General features: G+C 38.9%; 1 protein-coding gene and 1 long non-coding RNA gene across 2 annotated transcripts; both read right to left on the bottom strand.

Annotated features, from left to right (window-relative positions):
• Positions 1-838: 838 nt before the first annotated feature.
• LOC311297737 (NLR family CARD domain-containing protein 3-like) lies at positions 839-17,546 on the bottom strand. The gene is made up of 6 exons (XM_084420173.1): positions 17,379-17,546; positions 15,447-17,174; positions 13,320-13,391; positions 12,651-12,824; positions 3,920-4,093; positions 839-1,312 (listed from the first exon to the last, which is right to left on the bottom strand). Exons 1-6 carry the CDS (start codon positions 17,474-17,476, stop codon positions 1,306-1,308), a joined length of 2,253 nt encoding a protein of 750 aa, XP_084276299.1. The 5' UTR covers positions 17,477-17,546; the 3' UTR covers positions 839-1,305.
• Positions 17,547-19,513: 1,967 nt separating this feature from the next.
• LOC311297744 lies at positions 19,514-22,010 on the bottom strand. The gene is made up of 3 exons (XR_014628871.1): positions 21,961-22,010; positions 19,839-19,935; positions 19,514-19,607 (listed from the first exon to the last, which is right to left on the bottom strand). It is a non-coding gene; the product is annotated as an uncharacterized lncRNA (long non-coding RNA).
• Between the last annotated feature and the right edge of the window lie 373 nt (positions 22,011-22,383).

The raw sequence follows: 22,383 nt of genomic DNA, 5'->3' as shown, positions 1-22,383 counted from the left end.
GGGAGGAGGGTAATTCGCTCCTGAGAAACGCGATAGCTGCTGATAATAATGACTAACGTGACCTGCCAGAAATGACAGAGTGATGTAGTGAGAGAGAATTTGATCTAGGTGTTTTAGCTTGGTCTGGATCTGCCTTAGACTGTGCCATTTCAATCCTGTAACATCATTATAAATCACACTGTACAACATGGATCTAATAAACTTGGGTACGACATGTATGTAGACTTTACGATGATGACACTCATTGAACCGTAGGCTATGCAAGTTATTATATAAGAATAAAAAGTCATCAGCATGCACTAGTGATAAACATATAGAGCAAGATCAGTTGCACTTTGGCACTTATGGTTTTTATGTGCGCAAAAAAAAAGAAAAGCGGAATATATATGGACGTGGTCATTGGTAAGTGTCAAAGAGAACAACTTGGCATTGCAATTGTTAATGGAGAAAAGAAGTTTTAAGTTTGAGAGCCATGTTGCATTGATCAATAAGCCATTTCATGCTGCATTATCATTGATTAGTCAGTAGATGTAAGTCGTAGCAGCAAACACACTGTGAGATGATCATGACACTGTCAGTAAATGATCACAGGCTATCTTTAATTAAAAGGCTGTGACAGCCATCTGTGAACCGCTCTCACTGTACAACGTTTAGGAGCCACGACCACAGAAATCACCACGATTGTTTCACGATGCTCATCTTTCGTCTGGAACCGCCCAAAATCTACAGTGTGTATCGGCATTAGAATAAATCTTTTTGTAGGAGACTTTGAGCTTTGTTACTTTGCAGATCTTATACATGCACAAACAGCTACATAACAGACTAAAGAAAAAGAAAATGCATCATATGAGCCCTTTAATACATTAATACAAATGTAATACAACTATTATTAAAAACATGATGTATAAACTCAAGCTTCCATTGTTTGTTTTCCAAAAATGAGCTTGAAATGTTTTTTCTTCTTTCTCATAATTATGAAAAATGAATCTTTAATTAGTCTTTGTCTCCCTCTGCTGATACAACACAAACACATTCAGACTATATTTACTCTAACAAAACTCCAACCTTTTTGAGTTCATAATGGTGAATCTATGAATGAGAAACTGTAATTTGCTGCTGTGAAATAAAAGGTGTTTCACTGCCGCCTCATCAGGTCTGTCAGAGGATCGCTGAAATCTAAATGAAGTCTGAATTTATAACAGTGAAGTCACTGTATGTTCAGTCTCTGTTGATTCTGTTGACTGTGAGTCTCTGCAGTGGATCCTTATTCACCATCAGATGATCATCAGAAGATCAGACTGTCATCTAATACCTAAAATAAAACACACAAACAGTCACATATGCAGTATGAGATATTACGTCTGTCACATCTTTTCATAAGAAAACTAACTAGATAATCTATATTAATTTATTCTCAATTATGATAATATAGCTTCTATCTGATGCTCAAAGTCACTTTACAAAATCAAAAGCACATGAAAGGTCACTTTCACACAACGGACAGCTGATACAGAACCAGCAGAAATGATCACTCACTACAAATTTAATATCAGTTAATAACAAACAACCCAAATCTCAGATGATCTCACACATAAGGCGTCTTTAAATCTGAAGCGCCATAAAATCACAAATTTTTCATGTACACAGAATGTTTATTGCTTTTCTGATGCGGCATAAATGCATATGCACAGGAATTAAAATCTCGGGAAATAATACTTTGAACAGTACTATTTTAAAACTACAGTTTTAACAAAGTGTTATAAAATGAATTTAAAAATAATTAAGTAGTAAACAAAGAAATAAAACTCGAGATAAATAAAAATACGGAATTTAAAGTTTCCTCTGCGTGCTCTAGCTATCTCGCTTTGATGTTTGTCATAATTCTGTGGTACTGATAGTTATTTTCTTTTTCTTAATAAAATTGTTCCAAATGGAACAAATGCCACAAAGAAGTTATGAATTATTACACCAGGTAGATCACCGCAGGATTAAAAGAGCTAGTAAGGTTTTTTTTTGTTTTTTTTTCAAAGAGCCAGAAAGAACAATTATGCTATCGCTAGCGTTTCAGGCAGGTTGTGTGTGTGTGAAATATCATCCTCAAGAAGATGATTTTTGGAATATAATATAACACAGTGACGCCGAATAAGCATTAACCGTATCTGAGAGAAATGTAGCAGCGCGTTGATCTGCCAGTCTCTTCAAAGGAAGATTACAAACTGTTTTGTGTGTTGAGGGAGGCCCACCTGAGAGTGGCACTTCCTTCGCTTTATTTGCACCTCCAACTCGATATCAACGCAGAAAGGGTCACAATAAGAAGTCTGTAAATAAGAATGCCACCGACGAACTGTCTGGTTTACTAAAACATATAACCATCTAAAAATATTCTGCTGAATAAAGAGGTTGCTGTCCAGCTCTGCCTTTCTCAAATCACATGAGAGAGCAGTGACCAGGGTCATTGAACATAGAACAAGCCGCAGGCTAGACATCGTCATGCTTACACAGAAATAGCAGGACTACACTTGCTGGGACCAGCAGTTGTACACGTGATATTGAAATAGCAGTCATGTGCCTTACAGTAACTATGATGAAGACGTCTGAATTCGGACTACAAAAGAAGAGACCTGGACAGGACTCTTGGCTCTTCCTTGCAATCTCCAGTCTGATACACCAGCAGTTATCGGATGCAAGAAGCTTTAAGCCTAGCTAGTATCTCTCTGTTAAGTTAGTACTCATTTTGAATCTGTAACAAGTATTTTTTTTAAATTGATTATTTTAATAAATATTGTTAAACATTTATTATAATCATCTGTCTGGACCTTGGATTCTTGGGTACGTGTCACATTCTGCTATCTGGATCAGGAAGATCCTAACCGGAGGAAACAACAAGAGGGTGAGCATTCTTTTGATGTAAGAATAATCACTGTGAGATTTGATTGATTAAAAGCCTAGCCAAAGAGGCAGCTTACGACAGGGTTATTGTTGTATAGCGAACACGGTTGAAGAGTACCTAAAAAGGTAGACTTATACTACGAAGGGGAAATCTATTATCTTTATTATCTTTATAATAGAATACGAATTTGTAGAGACTGATCGCCTAACTCTTGAGGACACGACTAAAGGATAGGCTCTTTAGTTACCGCGGGATTATCTATATGTCCTGGATAGGATGTAGGATAATTTGGAACGGTATTAATTGTGAAAATCCCTCACAAAACGGCGAAAGCCAATTGATTGCACACGTCGACGACTCTGTTATTTTGGTGGTTTGCTTCACGATGTGAGTACAGGACACTTTTACTTTATTGTCCCTTGTTGGCTGACATTTTTAATTTGGCTAAAACAATATGGAGCTAGGCCTATGTGTTTTGTCTTCCGCTTCTTGATTCTCACGCCACATTTTTGGTTGTCATGACAATGACGAAGTTTAGAGCGGCACAAGTACACGTTCATTCACACTGAGCCAAAACAATATCAGAGTCACCTTTGATACTAGGGGCTGAGGTAGGTCAGACCCGTCATATTTTAAGTTTGCTTTTATGCGGCATTGTGTCTTTACACAGAACTTTGAGCAGACACATATCCGCTTTAGAGCAGCCTTAACTCAGCTGTGTAAAGATGCCTATAGAGAAAGTTAAAGGGGAACAGCTAAAAATAACATTAATATTATTTTCTCAATCATAATTAGAATTGAACTCATATTAAATACAGTTTAAAGTTCAGACACCTACAGAAACCGAAGCTGAATTTAAGACTTAACTGATGATCTCAAACAAAATATTCACACACACACACACACACACACACACACACGTGCTGTTACTGAACCTGGTACAATTTCCTTTTATTTCTAGTGAGTAAATCAGCCATTTGAACTTGAAATTAAAATATGATGACGAAAATCATTAAAAACTATTCTTACACTAGTGTCTTCAGTTTATAATGTGGATCATTCTTCAGATCATTCAGCAGTTTCACTCCTGAGTCTCCTAGTTTATTATAAGACAGATTCAGTGTTCTCAGGTGTGAGGGGTTTGATCTCAGAGCTGAAGCCAGAGCAGCACAACCATCATCTGTGACACCACAATCCATCAACCTGTAGAGAACAATGACGCACAGTTTAAGCGTATATCCAAAGCTAAACATGACCACTTAAAAAATAAAATAACAACATAATGCTGTCAATATGAAATACATAAAATACTGATTAGTTCACCTTGTTAAAATACATCAGTTAAGATTAGGGGATAGAATATATAGTTTGTAGAGTATAAAAATATTTTCTATGGAAAGTCCCCATAAAACATGGAAACCCAACGTGTATTTGTGTGTGTGTGTGTGTGTGTGTGTGTGTGTGTGTGTGTGTGTGTGTGTGTGTGTGTGTGTGTGTGTAAACATTTTAAGGAACATTTGTGTGTGTTAGGGCTGGGAGAAAAAAAATCAATTCACCTATTGCGATTTTTTTGTTTTGTTTACAGTTTTAAAATAGATTTTTCTTATTCCAGAATTGATATTAATTCAAATTAAATTGCATTATTTTTGTACTTGCTTATTAGATTAGATTAGATTCAACTTTATTGTCATTACACAAGTACAGGTACAAGGCAACGAAATGCAGTTTAGGTCTAACCAGAAGTGCAATAGCAGCAAGTGCAGGATATACAGTGGTTCCATAAGTGCAGAACATGGATATGTACTGAATAAATATAGAGTTGAATACTATTATAAACAAAAATTTACAGATAGATTGTCCTATGAATATAATATACAGATAACTATTACTGTGAACAGAGTTTACAGCTAGATATGTACTGAATATAATAATATACAGATGGCTATTACTATAAACAGAATGTTTACAGATAGATATGTACTGAATATAATATACAGATGGCTGTTACTATAAACAGAATTTTACAGATAGATATGTACTATGAATATATATACAGATGGCTGTTACTATAAACAGAATGTGAGCATAATATACAGATGGCTATTACTATAAACAGAATTTAACAAATAGATATATGTATAAGTTAGGCTAATGAGCAGTATAACAATGGATTTAAAGTAGTGCAAATAAAGTTTGGACAGAAGCTATCCGAGTGAAAGTGCAGTGGAAAGTAATTGCATATTACAGTTAAGGTACGATATTGCAAATTGAGCATATTCCAGTCAAGGTAGTAGTGCAAGATGCATATGTAAACAGTTGTTACTGTAATAACAGTCAGCAGTGCAAATGAACATTATAGTATTGCGAATAACAAAATGGAGGCAGGTGTGAGGAGGGAGAGGAGAGTCAATCAGTATATGAGGGGAGTGGGATCAATGAGGGTTAGAGTTTAATAAAGAGACAGCTCTGGGGAAAAAACTGTTCTTTAGTCTGCTGGTCCTGGTCCGGAGGCACCTGAAACGCCTGCCGGAGGGCAGGAGAGAAAACAGTCTGTGGGCTGGGTGAGAGGAGTCCTTAAGGATGCTGCGAGCTCGATGCAGACAGCGTTTCCTCTGGATGTGCTCGATGGCAGGTAGTGGAGTCCCAGTGATGCGCTGGGCGGTTTTCACCACCCGCTGCAGTGCCTTGCGCTCTGCAACAGAACAGCTCCCATACCACACTGTAGCACAGTTGGTCAGGATGCTTTCTATTGCACAGCGATAGAAGTTCACCAGGATAGTGGAGGAAAGCTGATTCTTCCTCAGTGTCCTCAGGAAGAAAAGGCGCTGGTGAGCCTTCTTGACCAGGCTGGAGGTGTTGGTTGTCCAGGTCATGTCCGCCGAGATGTGGATCCCCAGGAACTTGAAACTGGAGACACGCTCAACAGCCATTCCATTGATGTGGATGGTGTCGTGTGTGCCTCTTGACACTTTCCTGAAGTCCACGATGAGCTCCTTCGTTTTGGTGGTGTTGAGGAGCTGGTTATTTTCGGTGCACCATGTGGCCAGGTGCTTGATCTCCTCCCTATAGGCAGTCTCATCGTTGTTGCTGATGAGACCAATCACTGTAGTGTCGTCCGCAAACTTGACGATGGAATTAGATCCGTACACAGGCTTGCAGTCGGAGGTGAAGAGGGAGTAGAGGAACGGGCTTAGCACACAGCCCTGTGGTACACCAGTGTTGAGTGTGATGGATGTGGAGCAGTTGGAGCCTGATCGAACATTCTGGGGTCTGTTGGTCAAGAAGTCCAAAATCCAGTTGCACATGGAGGTGTTGAAGCCCAGGTCTCCAAGTTTGGCTATTAACTTAGTTGGGATGACAGTGTTGAATGCTGAGCTGAAGTCAACAAACAGCATGCGTGCATAAGTGTTCTTATTGTCCAGATGTGTGAGCACAGAGTGCAGTGCCATGGAGACTGCATCCTCTGTGCTCCTATTGCTACGGTAGGCAAACTGGTGTGAGTCCAATGTGGATGGTAGAGAGTCTTTTAGGTGTGCCAGGACCAGCCGCTCAAAGCACTTCATTACGATGGGTGTGAGTGCTACAGGGCGGTAGTCATTAAGGCACTTCGGGCTGGAGTGTTTTGGCACTGGCACAATGGAAGTGCATTTAAAGCATGTTGGTACAGCTGCTTGGGCAAGAGACAGGTTGAAAATGTCTGTAAAAACCCCAGCGAGCTGCTCCGCACATGCCCTGAGTACGCGTCCAGGGATGTTGTCTGGTCCAGCAGCCTTGTGCGCGCTGATCCTGCTCAGTGCATTGCAGACATCTGTGGAGGAGAGTGTGATCGGTGGGTGGTCAGCTGAGGATTTGAGCTTGGTGGCAGTTTCTCTGTTGTCTCTTTCAAAGCGAGCATAAAAGTCATTTAGCTCGTTCAGGAAGTTGACATCAGTGGCTGCGGGGGTGGAGTGAGAGGGTTTGTAGTCACTGATGGCCTGAATGCCCTGCCACATGCGCCGAGGGTCAGCGTTGGAAAAGTGTCCCTCTATCTTAAGCTTGTAGCAGTGCTTGGCCTCTTTGATGCCCCTTTTCAGATTTGCTCTGGATGTGCTATAGGCTTGTGCATCTCCTGATCTGAAGGCAGTATTGCGTGTCTTCAATAGGAGTCGCACTTCCCTGTTCATCCATGGCTTCTGATTTGGGTATGTGGTGATCTGCTTCTGGGTTGTAACACTGTCAATGGTGGTATTAATATAATCCAGTACAGAGGAGGTGTAGCAGTCAATGTCCGTGTGAGAGCCACTGGTGGCTTGAGAAGCAAACATACTCCAGTCTGTGTGTAGAAACCTTTCCTGGAGTGAGAAATCTGCCCCCGCAGGCCACACCTTGATGGTCTTCACTGATGGCTTCACGCGATTGATCAGAGGTGCATATTTGGGGGTGAGGAACAAAGAAAGGTGATCTGACTGTCCCAAGTGGGGGAGGGGTGTCGCGACGTAAGCTTCAGCCATGTTTGTGTAAACATGGTCTAAGGTTTTGTTTCCTCTGGTGTGACAGGAAACATGCTGGTGAAATTTCGGTAGCACTGACTTTAAGTTTGAATGATTAAAATCACCCGCAACAATAAACGCAGCTTCCGGGTGAACGGTCTGTTGTTTACTGATGGCTGCGTGAAGTTCTTTCATAGCAAACTTGGCATCAGCATCCGGGGGAATATAGGCTGCAGTTATAATAGTGGAAGTGAACTCCCGCGGTAGATAAAACGGTCTACATTTAACCATGAGAAACTCAAGGTTAGCTGAACAATGTCTCCCAACAATAGCAGAGTTTGTGCACCAAGCTTTGTTAATGTAAATGCACAATCCACCACCTCTGGTCTTACCGGAGCCATCTAATGTTCTATCCGTCCGGAATGTATGGCGTCCCGCTAGCTCAATAGCGTTGTCCGGTATTCCGCTGTTTAACCATGTTTCCGTGAAAATTAGAACATTACAGTTCAAAAGTCTCTTGCTGTATGTGATGTTGAGTCGAATCTCCTCCATTTTGTTCAACAGCGACCGTACATTGGCAAGGAAAATGCTGGGTAAAGAGAGCCGGTGTGGTGTTAGCTTTAGCTTAGCTCTTAGTCCTCCGCGCTTCCCCCGCCTTTGTTTACGATCTCGCCGGCGCCTGCGAGCACTTCCGCCCGGCCGGGCAGAGTGCATAGCCTCGGGTGATCTGGCGATCTCAGGAAGGAGTCGAAGGTTGTCCATAAAACTGTCGGAAATTCGCAAACCAATATCCAAAAGCTCACCTTGGGTGTACGATGTTAAGGCACAACTGTTCTGGACGAACAGACCCGAAATGAGCAAGAAAAATACTGCTAAATTACAGAATCTGGAGAGACCGCGAGCCTCGCGATGTACTCGCGCCGCCATCTTGGATTATTGAGAGCCACCAGAGGGCACTCCACACCAGACTCTCATGTTCACTCATAGACTACATCTCCCATCATTCTCTGCCTGGACTCATCAGCACTCATTATCACATTCACCTGTATCTCATCTTCTTGTTTAGTTCACCCCATATAAGCCTGGTTCACCCCATCACTCACTGCAAAGTTTTGTATGTTGTTGCACTGCATTCCCGAGCGTTTTCCCTGGTTTCTTGTCTCTTGATTTTTGGATTTCTTGCCTGTTCCGTGGATTACTCTTTTGCCTCTGACCCCTGCCTGTTTTGTTTGTTTGTTTGTTTTGTTTGTTTGGACGGCCTACCTGGGTTTTGACCTTTTGCCTGTTTATTTGATTACGTGTCTGGATTTCCCTGTCATTAAAGCTGCATTTGGATTTCTACCTTCGTGTCTTGGAGCAGTTCGTAACACTTATAGACGAGGTTGACAGATGTTAGCCATTTTTGTTCCAACAGAAGATGAAATGTGTGAGTGTTGAGTGATGTAATATCCCTTTCAAGTGGATGCTTGGAAGCAACGTGAGACTGAATGCACTGAAAAGTAGGGTTGGGAACCGAGAATTGGTTCTTATCCAGAACCGTTAGTGTTTTTGAAAAATATCGGAACCGTGCAAAATTCCTAAGTTTCGGTTCCGAAAAACAGTTCTGGTGCGATGTGTGGGTGAAGTATCTATTTGTGTTTTCTAAATATTCAAATGATCACAAAAATACAGATATAAAAGTTTATAGTTCGGGTATAAACACTGATGGCTACAGTAGCAACCAAAATAGAGTAAATCACCTTTTGAAAGTCGCTTTAAATAACAAGTGTATCGATTACATCTGATGCTTCAAAATGCTCATAAAGACAAGTGACTGTTAAAGCTGCAGTCTGTAACTTTTTTTGTGTTCATAATTTACAAAATGTTTACAGTGAGCAAGTATATCATGAATGCCTTTTTTCAAAACGTGCTTTTGTCTTATCCTGAATTACTACGGTAAGCCTGTAATAAGTGTTTATACTTTTCACCGGTCGGGTCGGCACCGCTGCGGAGTAGCCCAGTGCCTGCGTGACTCGTCATAGACATAAACAGAGAGAAGTAGCTCTGGCTACTTCCGCAAGACGCATGCAGTTCAGTTTATTAACCGCTAGAGTGCTAATTCATCCAGTAATGAAACAAGTGAAGTCTTTATGAATCAATTATTCAAACCGATTTAAAAAAAATTCTGTTTCACCTGTCTGGATCTTACATGTGTGTTCAAGCAAATTATATCCATAGTTCGAATTACGGGGGGTATTGGACCCCTCTAGATGAGACTTGGACCCTCCCAAAAGGGATGAAAATAATAGTTTGGGGGGTACTGAAAAAAAAGCAATAAAATATAATGTTAGCCTATCCAAAATTGTATGTATTTAAATGTAGTATTACCATCACATACCAACAATTCAGATAATAATCTAATGAAATACGATTTTCAAACCCTCACTCTCCATTGGGCTGTACCATTTCTCTGGTACGTTCAGACTGTGTTCTTTTCTATGGTTCTTTGATATCACTTCACTAGCTGTCAAAACGTGCGTACCGGGTACAGGCGCAGGCGCTGGTGTGTCAGCGAAACAATTAGTTTCTGAAGTGGCTGAATCAACTTTAATCTCTGCCTATGGTTTTGACTGCCATGTATATCATCACGCGTTGTGCTTTCTGGTAAATGTTATGAGCAGCTCGTCACATAGGTGCACTAGGCCCTTTTTAGGGGGGTTTCAGCCTAGTACCCCTAAATATTTGTGATTAATTGTAGGCTACACAAATTGGTGTTTGCTTCAGTCTTGTTATAATCAGATTCAGTTTACAGGCAAGATTTATCATTTTGTGCAATTTAATTCTTAATGTCTTAACAAAAGGGAATCTGTACTAATATTCAGGGAATTTCGCATATAGATTAGTGATTCTCATGTGTGTAATCCTATATAAAATGGAGAGTGACGTCACCAGTCGAAATAGCTGTACCCCCCGAAGCTCACGGTATAATTCGAACATTGATTCTATCCCTTCTGATAGAGTATTCTCCACTGCTGGAGATACAATAAGCTAGGAGAAGTCCCAAATTCTCCTAGAGAATGCAGAAATGTTGGTTATCCTTCAGAAAAAGTAATTATCTTTGCAAAAATTGCTAAATAATATGTTGAATTTGTTGACATTACCAGTCTGTTAAACTCATTTGACAAGTATAAGAAATAAGCACAAAAAGGATTGTTTGAGTTGAGTATTGTGCATTTTTTCCTTACTAAGGAAAGATAGTAGAGCTGCACGATTAATTTCTAAAATACTGTGATCTCCATTCAAACACCCACACACTCTTCTTCATATTCCTCTGTCTATTAAACCTTTGACAAAATCATATTGCAACATTCAAATCTGTGTTGGCGCAGCCGCTGACCCAGAGAAAGTTGTCATGAAACAGCTTCACAAAAGGTCTTTTAAACCTCATAATAATATCATTATTTGTGTGATACAATAGTTCAAATTATCATAGAAGTACTGGGAATAAAGTTTAAAGTTCAAATATAAACACTGATGTCTACAGTAGCGATGGATTTGAGTAAATTAGCTTTTGATTGAAACTTGGCACTTAAAATAATGCATTTATTGATTACATTGTTTTGCAACTAGGTGGCGACAAGTGACTAAAAACTGTATTTGTTATTGAATAATTTATTCAAGAGAATGTAGTACTGTATGATGCTTCTGAAATAAAACTCAGAAAGATGTGATGAATTGTTTTTGTAAATATGACATCTTATACATCATGTACATTCTGTATAAGTGTATGATTTAATTTTTCCCCATGGTCTAGGTGTTAAAAACACATTGCAATATCGAATCGCAATACTTGTAAAATCGCAATTTTTAGAAATCGCAATACATATCGTATCGGCACTCAAATATCGTGATAATAACGAAACGGGGGATAGGTGTATCGTCCCAACCCTGGTGTGTGTGTTTGTGTGTGTGTATGTGCTTAATGTATTTGTAAAAATTTTAAGGAACACTTAATACTAATGAAATGAATGTCCAATAAAGGCTGTATTAAAGGACAAGTTTGGTATTTTACACTTAAAGCCCTGTTTACAGATCGTTTCTGATGAAATAGAATGGTTAAGATAAAAATTTGGACACATGCTGCTGTCCCGAGAATTTTAGGTTTATTTCGCTTTCCCCCCCACCTACACAATGGCAGCCTATGGGCACTGGAACAATCCTTCATAAAACGCATTAAACTTTCGTTTACAAAGACGTGAAACTCACCGAGTGGTCAGGGGTGTTCACTGATATGCTCACACAAAAATCGCTGCAAAAGATGCTTTCCAACAGGTTTTATCGTAGTTTTTGTCCAACTCCATTGACTTGTATTGGGTGAGCTGTGTGAGGTATGGTATTACTCCGCCGCTTCTTCTTCTGCTTCTTCTGTGTATTCAATTAAATGCCAGTGGTTTGCTTGCAATTGGCAAAGGTGCATTATCGCCACCAACTGGGCTGGAGTGTCTATTATTCAAGCTCTCAACGGAAGAATCTACGGGTGTGAGACGTTTGGAAAAATAGATCCACAGTTTTACAACGAATGGTAAAACACCTGTTGGAAAGCATCTTTTGCAGCGATTTTTGTGTGAGCATATCAGTGAACACCCCTGTTCTATATACACCCAATCTATTTCATCAGAAACGATCTGTAAACAGGGCTTTAAGTGTAAAATACCGAACTTGTCCTTTAAAGTACTTAATGACATTTTCTGATTTTCCCTGACCTAATCTAAAGTGAGAACTATTTATGGTTAATACGTTATTAACAAAACATTATCTAACTCTTTTCATAAGAGCTAATTAAACAATAACACTTTGTTAATTACAGTGACAGTGAACGAAGAACTCACTATTTGTATATAGTCTCTTAATATATTAACTACAGCTTATACTATTATATACTATTCATTAACTATAAACTACTAGATTGAAAATGATTTATAAGCGCTGTGTTACTGTATACTTGTGATAAAGTGTTACCATTATGTCAAACTGGTCGCCATTAGGTGTAATTGTTCCTTTTGTATGTGATGTTGTGATTTTTCTTTTTCAAAAATAACACAAAATTAACAAAGTAAAGATGAATCTGACTGATAGCATTATTTTATTAGACTCCTCACCGCTGCCTTCTACCGCCGGCAGGATCTGATGGTTCAAGCAGGAATCTTTCACTGAACCACCGGATGGGGCTTACGCCAAAGATATATTGAATGCACTATCTGCATATTAATCCTTATTCACTCCGAGTCTTTATGGTAGAGAGATGATTTTACCACAGTTTCTCCAGTTTACAGTGAGGATTCTCCAGTACAGCAGAGAGCAGCTTCACTCCTGAGTCTCCTAGATTATTCCCAGAGAGATGCAGATATCTCAGGTGTGAGGGGTTTGATCTCAGAGCTGAAGCCAGAGCAGCACAACCTTCATCTGTGACACCACAATCATACAACCTGTAGAGAACAATGACACACTCTCTCAGACCAAATCAGATATCTTTGTTTTTCTTAGTTGTGTTTATAATGTGTGCAATATCTTTTTTTTTAAACAATTAATTCAACATGTCAGTGAGTTTTATTGTTATACTAAGAGATTATGCCTCTATGTGAGAGAGAAATTTGATATAAAATGGATATAATGTAATACATTTAATACATCTGTTTTTCCCTAAATCTAAATGTTAACATTTAAATAAAATAAAATAAAATAAAAAAGTCTAAATATAAATGTTTATATACACACATTATAAATGCAGATATTTGAAAACAAATTTCTCACACAAATATCATAAAAATGGTTAAGTAGATCACAAATCAGGTCAGATAGGTGGAGGGTTTAAAAGCTGAAGTGTGACACTCATAACTTTTTGTTAAACCATTAATTTATAATGTTTAAGTAAGAATTGTTATAATGTTTTAACAGTGATGCTTGTTCTCAGTGTTACTTACCAAGCTGATCTAGTTGCTGTAACCACAGGCAGTAGCTTCTGAAGAACTTCATCTGGTGTATTTTGTGTTTCACTAATTGAAAATAAACAAATAAAAACATTAATTATTAATGCTAATAATAATGATTATTATTATAAGTAATTAGTACATGGCTTGGTTGAAGTCTAATGTAGAATATGGTCTGTTATTTCTTGATAACAGACCGCTGCTAAGTATAACAGACCGTTGCCATGAAAAACAGAGCATTGCTATGGACGCAGGATTTTAACCGTAGAGACGGAACGGACTATTTTATTTAGTGGAAGCAATACAATCATTTTTAAAGCAATAAACTCCTTTTTAAATCAATATTTTGTGTCAAATTATTGATTTATTTGGTAGGTAGCCATGTAATAAGCGGGATAATGTAGAGCGAGGCGGTTGTTATAGCGAATATAACCCCTTCAGGCTGATTCAAGACCCCTCCGCTTCGGGTCGGGGTCCTGATCAGCCTGTCGGGGTTGTATTCGCTATAACAACCGCCTCGCTCTACATTATCCCTTACCCTATACATTACATACCTTTCTTAATACCCTCAAATATTTTTTAATTAAACACTGCTTTATAAAATAGACATCTAAAAAAAAAACATTGATTTTTTTGTCAATGTTGCTGTGGCAGGTCTATTATTCTGCATTACACAACAACAATATTTTGACATGTCAGATTTTTTTTGTCATGTCTGTTGCTATGATTATTTAGTTATCACCATGGTGACATTTAACTCCCGAGTGGGTGAGGTGCAAACTTTGTGTGAAAGTTATATTGGTTAAGAAGACTAAAACGCCAGTCAACTATTCACTACAGAAACTGACAGTAAAAGCTTTTGGCATCTGAAGCTGCATTAACGGTGCATATTCTCTTAGAGACAATGAGAGATTAATCTAATTTATTTTCTTAATACTTTTCTTGTGGCCCATAGTGAAAAAATACGTATTTTCATGAATCAAGAAGTATTTTGTGTTAAAAAAGTTGTTTTTGAAATGAGAAGTAAGCTAATCTAATCTTTTATCCTCACAGCGTGTCGGTTATGTGGTGATGCGCTATGAAATTATTGCTGGCCAAACTAATTGTAATATTAATTTAATGATAAAAGTAGCCTAGTAATAATAACAACAATAATTTAATATGCCCTGCGTGCCCGTCCGCAACACCACTGTGAAGAGCTAAACGTCCACCAGGAATGGCATCAAAGCGATTAACTGTTTTATCAAGTATACTTTGGCTGTTCGCGTGATATAATTTTCATCATCAGGAGGATCCGCTTGCAGCCCAATTTTTCTGATCGCGCACACGGTGCACACACAACGGTCAAATGAGTTTACTTTAAAAGGCTTGCGCACTCAACTGGAAAATGAAGTTACACGGGTCCTTCTGAGGCTTGAAGACTCAAGTCCTCAGCATTAAACACTAGAATGAGACGCTCAAGTAAGTGTGCATCGCTAGGTCACGCATGTTCCCGGCCCACGGTCACGCCACAAAAATACTATTAAAACTTAATTTTGGAAAAAGACTTTGTATTAAATATCTTTTTATTAACTGGCTTTTTTTTTATTAATGCAATACAGTGAATGAAAGTCGTCTGTGTCTCTCAGTGGCTTACGTTATTACCAGTTTAGTGTTCAGTGATTAGTTTACACCAAAACAAAAGATAACATGTATGCCTTCATTTCTGAAAACATTATTTGTGTCTTACATTTCAAAATGGACTCAGATAAACTCAGTGCCGACTCGTTTTACATCAGTTCTTTTTTGTAAATTGGGATGTCTGCAAAGGTTTGTAGGAGATTGAAGGACACGAAGGATACACTTGATGCATCCTTCTAAATGAGCTGAATTAAGGACGTGAAACGAAGGCTGCCTTCAAAAGATCCTTCAAACTGAGACAGCCTTCAGAGGCTCTTGATGACGTGGCAGTCGAGATATGCAGCCTTACTAGGACACAGCCACGGTTTGAGAAACACCCACAAATTATCTACAATATCCCAGAAATCAATCTGTGCCCCGTGATTTAAACACCTCTGATCTATGAGTTTCTCTTTGTTCATAATGTTTTAGACTGTAATGATTGCACTCAGTGTTACTTACTGATCATTTCTGACTCCAATTAAGTTAAACAGGTTAAACTCCTGCAGTGTCTCCTCTGAGGACAACAACACAAACACTAAAGCTGACCACTGAGACGAGGAGAGTTTCACATCACGTAATCCTCTAGAGTTCATAAGAGGTTTAGCTTCGTTCACTAGTGAAAGATCACCCAGTTCATTCAGACAGTGAAACAGATTGATGCATTTATCTGGAGAGGGATTCTCACTGATCTTTTCTTTAATATAGTCAACTGTTTTTTCATTGTTGTGAGAGCTGTTTGCTGTCTGTGTCTTTAGTTCTTGTAAGAGACTCTGATTAGACTTCACTGACAGACCCAGAAGAAAACGAAGGAAAAGGTCCAGATGCCCATTTTTACTGTCTAAAGCCTCATCCACAGCTCTCTGATGGAGATCACATAGTGAAACTTTGTCTCCATTAGTTGGTTTGGTAATCTGGTCAAACACATTGATGTTATTGTTGATAAAGGAGAGATGCACATATAGAGCTGCTAGATGTTCCTGAATGCTCAGATGAACAAAGCAGAAGACTTTCCCCTGATACAAGCCCAACTCCTCTCTGAAGATCTGAGTGCACAATCCTGAGTAAACTGATGCTTCTTCCACATCAATGCCACACTCTCTCAGGTCTTCCTCATAGAAGATCAGGTTGCCTTTCACAAGCTGTCGATAAGCCAGTTTCCCCAGTTTGACAATCATGTCTTCATCTTTCACTTTCTTCTCATAGTCCTTTTCATGTTTGATGTTGGTCTGAATGAGCAGGAAGTGTGTGTACATCTGAGTGAGAGTCTTGGGAATCTCTCCTCTCTCTGCTTCACTCAACATCTTCTCTAGAACAGTGGCTGAGATCCAGCAGAACACTGGGATGTGACACATAATAAAGAGGCTCCTTGATGACTTCAGGTGTGAGATGATCCTGTGGGCCAGACTCTGATCACTGATTCTCTTCCTGAAGTATTCCTCCTTCTGTGGGTCACTGAAGCCTCGTACCTCTGTCACTCGATGGACACACTCAGAGGGGACGAGATCCGCTGCTGCTGGTCTGGAGGTGATCCAGATGAGAGCAGAGGGAAGCAGATTCCCCACAATGAGGTTCGTCAGCAGCTCGTCCACTGAGGCTGATTCAGTCACATCACACAGTTTCACATCGCTCTGAAAATCCAGAGACAGACGACACTCATCCAGACCATCAAAGATTAATGAAACTTTATACTCATCACTGGATATTTCCATTTCTTTGGTTTCAGGGAAAAAGAGATGAATAAGATCTGAAAGACTGAGTGTTTTGTCCTTCATCAAGTTGAGCTCTCTGAAAGCAAGTGGAAATATGAGGTGGACGTCCTGATTCTCTTTCCCTTCAGCCCAGTCCAGGATGAACTTCTGCACAGAGACTGTTTTCCCAATGCCAGCGACTCCCTTTGTCAGCACAGTTCTGATGGGTTTGTCTTGTCCAGGTAAAGGTCTAAAGATGTCACTGCATTTGATCGGTGTGTCCTCTGTTTCTGCTCTCCTGGACTGTGTCTCAATCTGTCTCACCTCATGCTCATTACTGATCTCTCCACTTTCACTCTCTGTGATGTAGAGCTCTGTGTAGATCTCATTCAGGAGTGTTGGGTTTCCCTGCTTTGATATTCCCTCATACAAACACTCAAACTTCTCTCTCAGATTTGATCTCAATGTGTTGAGGACTTCAGCAGGTTTAGAGTCATGGCTGTAAGATTAAAATACCACATTATTACACAAGTTAGAGAAGTAAATAGACATAAATTACAAAATAATTTGTTGGCTGTATTATGGGACACAGAACATCATTAGGTTTCTGAAATGTTTCAATCATTAATTATGTGTTTGAGTGATGTGTGATGTGAATTGCAGCACGTAAAAAATAAAAAAACCAAAAAGTCCTGCATTTTACCTGAAACCAGGATACATGCTTTCATTAAAGTCTTGTGGTTGAATCACAGGCTTGTACACAGTTTTGTTTTCAACTGGTCTGGATAAAAGATTTGACATTAAATCAGAATGAAGAGGGTAAAGAATCAGACACACTGATATTGATGTAATTGTGTCATTAATATTTTTGATTAAATCTGAGAGCTGGATCACCCCTCCATAGGCTTCTAAGGCATTATAACTTGCTGGCCCAGAAAATGAATTAAAGACATCGTTAATATAGTCCAAGTGACTACATTCATTTCCTTCTCTCTGGACATCGAGTCTTTTCACGTAGTATAACTGCGCAGCACATCTGTGTTGTACGTCACACGCATCACACACATGACCAGCGTCGACCAATAAATGTGTGTGATGCGTGTGACGTACAACACAGATGTGCTGCGCAGTTATACGACGTGAAAAGACTCGAGGCCCAGAGAGAAGGAAATGAATAGTGGAACGAAGTCGTTATTTTTGTTTTTTTTGCGCACAAAAAGTATTCTCATCGCTTTATAAACTTAAGATTGAGCCACTGTAGTCACTTGGACTATATTAACGATGTCTTTAATACATTTTCTGGGCCAGCAAGTTATAATGCCTTAGAAGCCTATGGAGGAGTGATCCAGCTCTCAGATTTAATCAAAAATATCTTAATTTGTGTTCCGAAGATGAACGAAAGTCTTACGGGGTTGAACAACATGAGGGTGAGTAATTACTGACAGAATTTTCATTTTTGGGTGAACTAACCCTTTAAAGGATTGGAATTTAGAATTATTAGGTTAAAATCTAGATCATGAAACTGCTGTATATTAATAACAATTTCATAAAAATCAAATACTATAAGCATAAGCATAACCTTTATAGAAATTATTGTCTCCACTCTTAAACACTGCTGGCGGATCCATAGAGCAGTTACTCTTCATAGGCACACAGCTGGACTCTGGGTTTGAGCTCTTCTGCTGGACTGAACTGGTTTTCAAATTAAGTAAAAAAAAAAAAAAAAAAAAAAAAAACTTTTACTGGAATCTTAGGAAAGACCAGGGAGTGTTGTGACACTTTTACCTTATTGTCTGTAACTCAGTGGTGTCTTGCACTGTTTCAAAATTTGATTACAATTATTAAAAAATATTATTAAAAAACAAATTGACTGAGAAAAACGGTAATATTAGGAATTAGGAATTCAAAACAAACAAATGGAAAACAACAATAGAATTGTTACGACCTGTGTTTATGTAGCCTATTGTTTTTCTATTTCTCTGTGTTCCTCTTCTCTTCCTTGTTTTGTCTGATTTCTAACAGGTTGTCCAATGATGGGGTGTAAGAAAGCCATTGGTTGTCCAGTCGGGGCGTGGTCTTTATAAGGACGCTGCTGGAACTCGTCTGAGAGCTCATTGTTGGTTCGGTCGTACTCGGGTTGAGAGCTCCGGAATCCCTCCTCCAGCCGATGATCAAATTTGAGTGTATTAGTGATGTTAATTAGTTCAAGTGAACGTGCAACCTTTTGTAACATCTGAAAACGTTTCCCCTTGTCTAAACAACATGTCCTAAAAGTGTGAAGCATAGGGGTGTACTGCCGTGTTTATTTTGAAATTGGTTTGAGCTCTGTTTTTGGCAGGGAGTTAGGTAAGTTAAATGTATTTTCTTTTGTTATTGGATTAGGTTATTAATTCTCTCCTCTTTTCTTTTTTATATAGTTTTGTTTGTTATTTTGGCCTTTGGGACACCCTGAAGAGATGCTCTTTATTTTACTTGATATTCTTTAATAATTATTACTTTTTCTGCTTAGATTTTGTGTGTGTTTGATTATCGACCGGAGTGATTCGTTGCTGGAATTCCATTACCACAACCCAACATTATTTATTATGCCTCTTTAGAGTTTTCTATATTCCCCTAGAGACGGGGCGTAATAAGAATTATAGAATAACTTCAACCACGTGAACATCAACCACGATCACATGACTCTTTTCAAAGGTACAATGGAGGACGAAGGCTCAACCGACTAAAGAGACCAATGTTTTTCTGACCTTTGTAGGAAATTCAGAAGTGAAGACCAGGAGACTTGGTTGTAAGCACAACTTTTATAGAAATAATATACCTGAGGTCGGGACGTTTGTTTCCACTCTTAAAATATATTGGCGGATCCATAGAGCGGTTACTCTTCATAGACACACAGCTGGACTCTGGGTTTGAGCTCTTCTGCTGGACTGAACTGGAACAGAGAACAGATTCAGTTTAATCCTTTAGATTACTGTGTTCATTCTTTATGATAGGAACCATATTAATATTAAATACATTCATATTGCATCAAAAAACATGATCTTATGATCTTTTTATTTAATATATTATGTTAGTTTTAAAACAAACTGGGGGGCTTCAAAAACTGTGATCTTTTTATGTGATGTAATGTAATAAAATATTTAACAGTGTTTGTTGAAAGTACCTGCATCCTGGAGAAAAATCTCCATCTCTGGATCCTTGTGAATCAGCCATGATGAAGCTGCAGGAGAATCTGATTAGTTTGATCTCCTCCACTGACTCTGAACGAAGAAACATTCAGACATTAAATTAAATGATTAAGTAGCACAGTGCCTGCGTGACTCGTTATAGACATAAACAGAGAGAAGTAGATCCGGCTACAATGTTCTTCCGCAAGACGCAGCAGTTTGTTTATTAACCGCTAGAGCGCCAAAAGTTACATAGTTAATACCTTTAAAAAGATATTAATTTGTGTTCCGAAGATAAATGAATGTCTTACGGGTTTGGAACGATATGTGGATGAGTGATTAACGACAGGAATGTCCGTTTTGGCTGAACTAACCCCGTTTACACTAATGAACTTTCCTGAAGCACTTAAAGATGCTTTCCTGTGTAATGACATCATGGAGTAGATGACGTCACCGGAAGAACGTTTGATCAGAACTTTGAGAGAACCTTGCAAGCTAAAGTTTTTTTGTTAAAAGTTTATTTGTTTGTTCCTATTTTTCTACCATATATACACTCACCTAAAGGATTATTAGGAACACCATACTAATACTGTGTTTGACCCCCTTTCGCCTTCAGAACTGCCTTAATTCTACGTGGCATTGATTCAACAAGGTGCTGAAAGCATTCTTTAGAAATGTTGGCCCATATTGATAGGATAGCATCTTGCAGTTAGTTGATGGAGATTTGTGGTATGCACATCCAGGGCACGAAGTTCCCATTCCACCACATCCCAAAGATGCTCTATTGGGTTGAGATCTGGTGACTGTGGGGGCCATTTTAGTACAGTGAACTCATTGTCATGTTCAAGAAACCAATTTGAAATGATTCGAGCTTTGTGACATGGTGCATTATCCTGCTGGAAGTAGCCATCAGAGGATGGGTACATGGTGGTCATAAAGGGATGGACATGGTCAGAAACAATGCTCAGGTAGGCCGTGGCATTTAAACGATGCCCAATTGGCACTAAGGGGCCTAAAGTGTGCCAAGAAAACATCCCCCACACCATTACACTACCACCACCAGCCTGCACAGTGGTAACAAAGCATGATGGATCCATGTTCTCATTCTGTTTACGCCAAATTCTGACTCTACCATCTGAACGTCTCAACAGAAATTGAGACTCATCAGACCAGGCAACATTTTTCCAGTCTTCAACTGTCCAATTTTGGTGAGCTCGTGCAAATTGTAGCCTCTTTTTCCTATTTGTAGTGGAGATGAGTGGTACCCGGTGGGGGTCTTCTGCTGTTGTAGGCCATCCGCCTCAAGGTTGTGCGTGTTGTGGCTTCACAAATGCTTTGCTGCATACCCCGGTTGTAACGAGTGGTTATTTCAGTCAAAGTTGCTCTTCTATCAGCTTGAATCAGTCGGCCCATTCTCCTCTGACCTCTAGCATCAACAAGGCATTTTCGCCCACAGGACTGCCGGATACTGGATGTTTTTCCCTTTTCACACCATTCTTTGTAAACCCTAGAAATGGTTGTGCGTGAAAATCCCAGTAACTGAGCAGATTGTGAAATACTCAGACCGGCCCGTCTGGCACCAACAACCATGCCACGCTCAAAATTGCTTAGATCACCTTTCTTTCCCATTCTGACATTCAGTTTGGAGTTCAGGAGATTGTCTTGACCAGGACCACACCCCTAAATGCATTGAAGCAACTGCCATGTGATTGGTTGATTAGATAATTGCATTAATGAGAAATTGAACAGGTGTTCCTAATAATCCTTTAGGTGAGTGTATTTATTTATTTTTTTTCAGTTTTTTTAGATCCACTGTCTGCATTACACTCATAGTTATGTGTAAACTGATTTATAATGACCATATTACAAAATTTATGTCAATTATAATTTTTTTATTCATATTTTATCGCGGATGTTTTGTTTTCTTAAAATCACAACATTAAACAGGCAGTTAACAAATGATAGACACTCACAGAGAATAATGTCAAGTCTATTTTAAATATATAATGTAAAATTGTAAAAGCCAAGTCATATTTAATTTCACTCATTCACTTCACCTTGAAAGCAAATATGATCCATGTGTCCCAGTGCACTGAAATATTTCATGAAAGTACTTACTATTTTGATATTGGTTCTTCGTTAAAATATCATGTTTTCTCCTTCACGGCACAGCCTGAAAAACAGATTCAGTTGAACTGAACTTTGTGTTCAGAAAAGAGTATGTAGTCTAGCAGGTTTTTCTAGATTCGGCACATGACCTGCTCTGACTGGAGAGAGAAAATAAACCACAGAATAGCACTATCAGTCCCTGAAAATCACATGAATCCTGCGGAAAAATTATTATTCATGTTCTCAAATCAAAACGTACATATACTCTGTAAAATACAGGGTAAGATTGAGTGAGATCCCCTGGAGTAAGATGATTTTTTTTAAAGCTTGAAGAATACCAAAAAATACCTTCAGAAAATTACATAGTTTAAGGGCTTTTTCTATTACACATGAGTCTTAAAGATTTGAAGATTAAATCTTCCTCCGTTAGGA

This window comes from Rutilus rutilus (assembly GCF_951802725.1).
Source record: "Rutilus rutilus genome assembly, chromosome: 9".
Lineage (NCBI taxonomy): Eukaryota > Metazoa > Chordata > Actinopteri > Cypriniformes > Leuciscidae > Rutilus > Rutilus rutilus.
Note: the sequence above shows the minus strand (reverse complement) of the source record. Positions and strands in the feature narration are given on the sequence as shown.

Bases quoted from the DNA above. Each gene is read 5' to 3' on its own strand.
- LOC311297737 (XM_084420173.1), bottom strand. From the start codon at position 17,476: ATGTCAAATCTTTTATCCAGACCAGTTGAAAACAAAACTGTGTACAAG. The intron at 17,175-17,378 runs GTAAAATGCAGG...TTAATCTTACAG, and splicing joins AGCATGTATCCTGGTTTCAG to CCATGACTCTAAACCTGCTG. The intron at 13,392-15,446 runs GTAAGTAACACT...ATTTTCAATTAG, and splicing joins ATTGGAGTCAGAAATGATCA to TGAAACACAAAATACACCAG.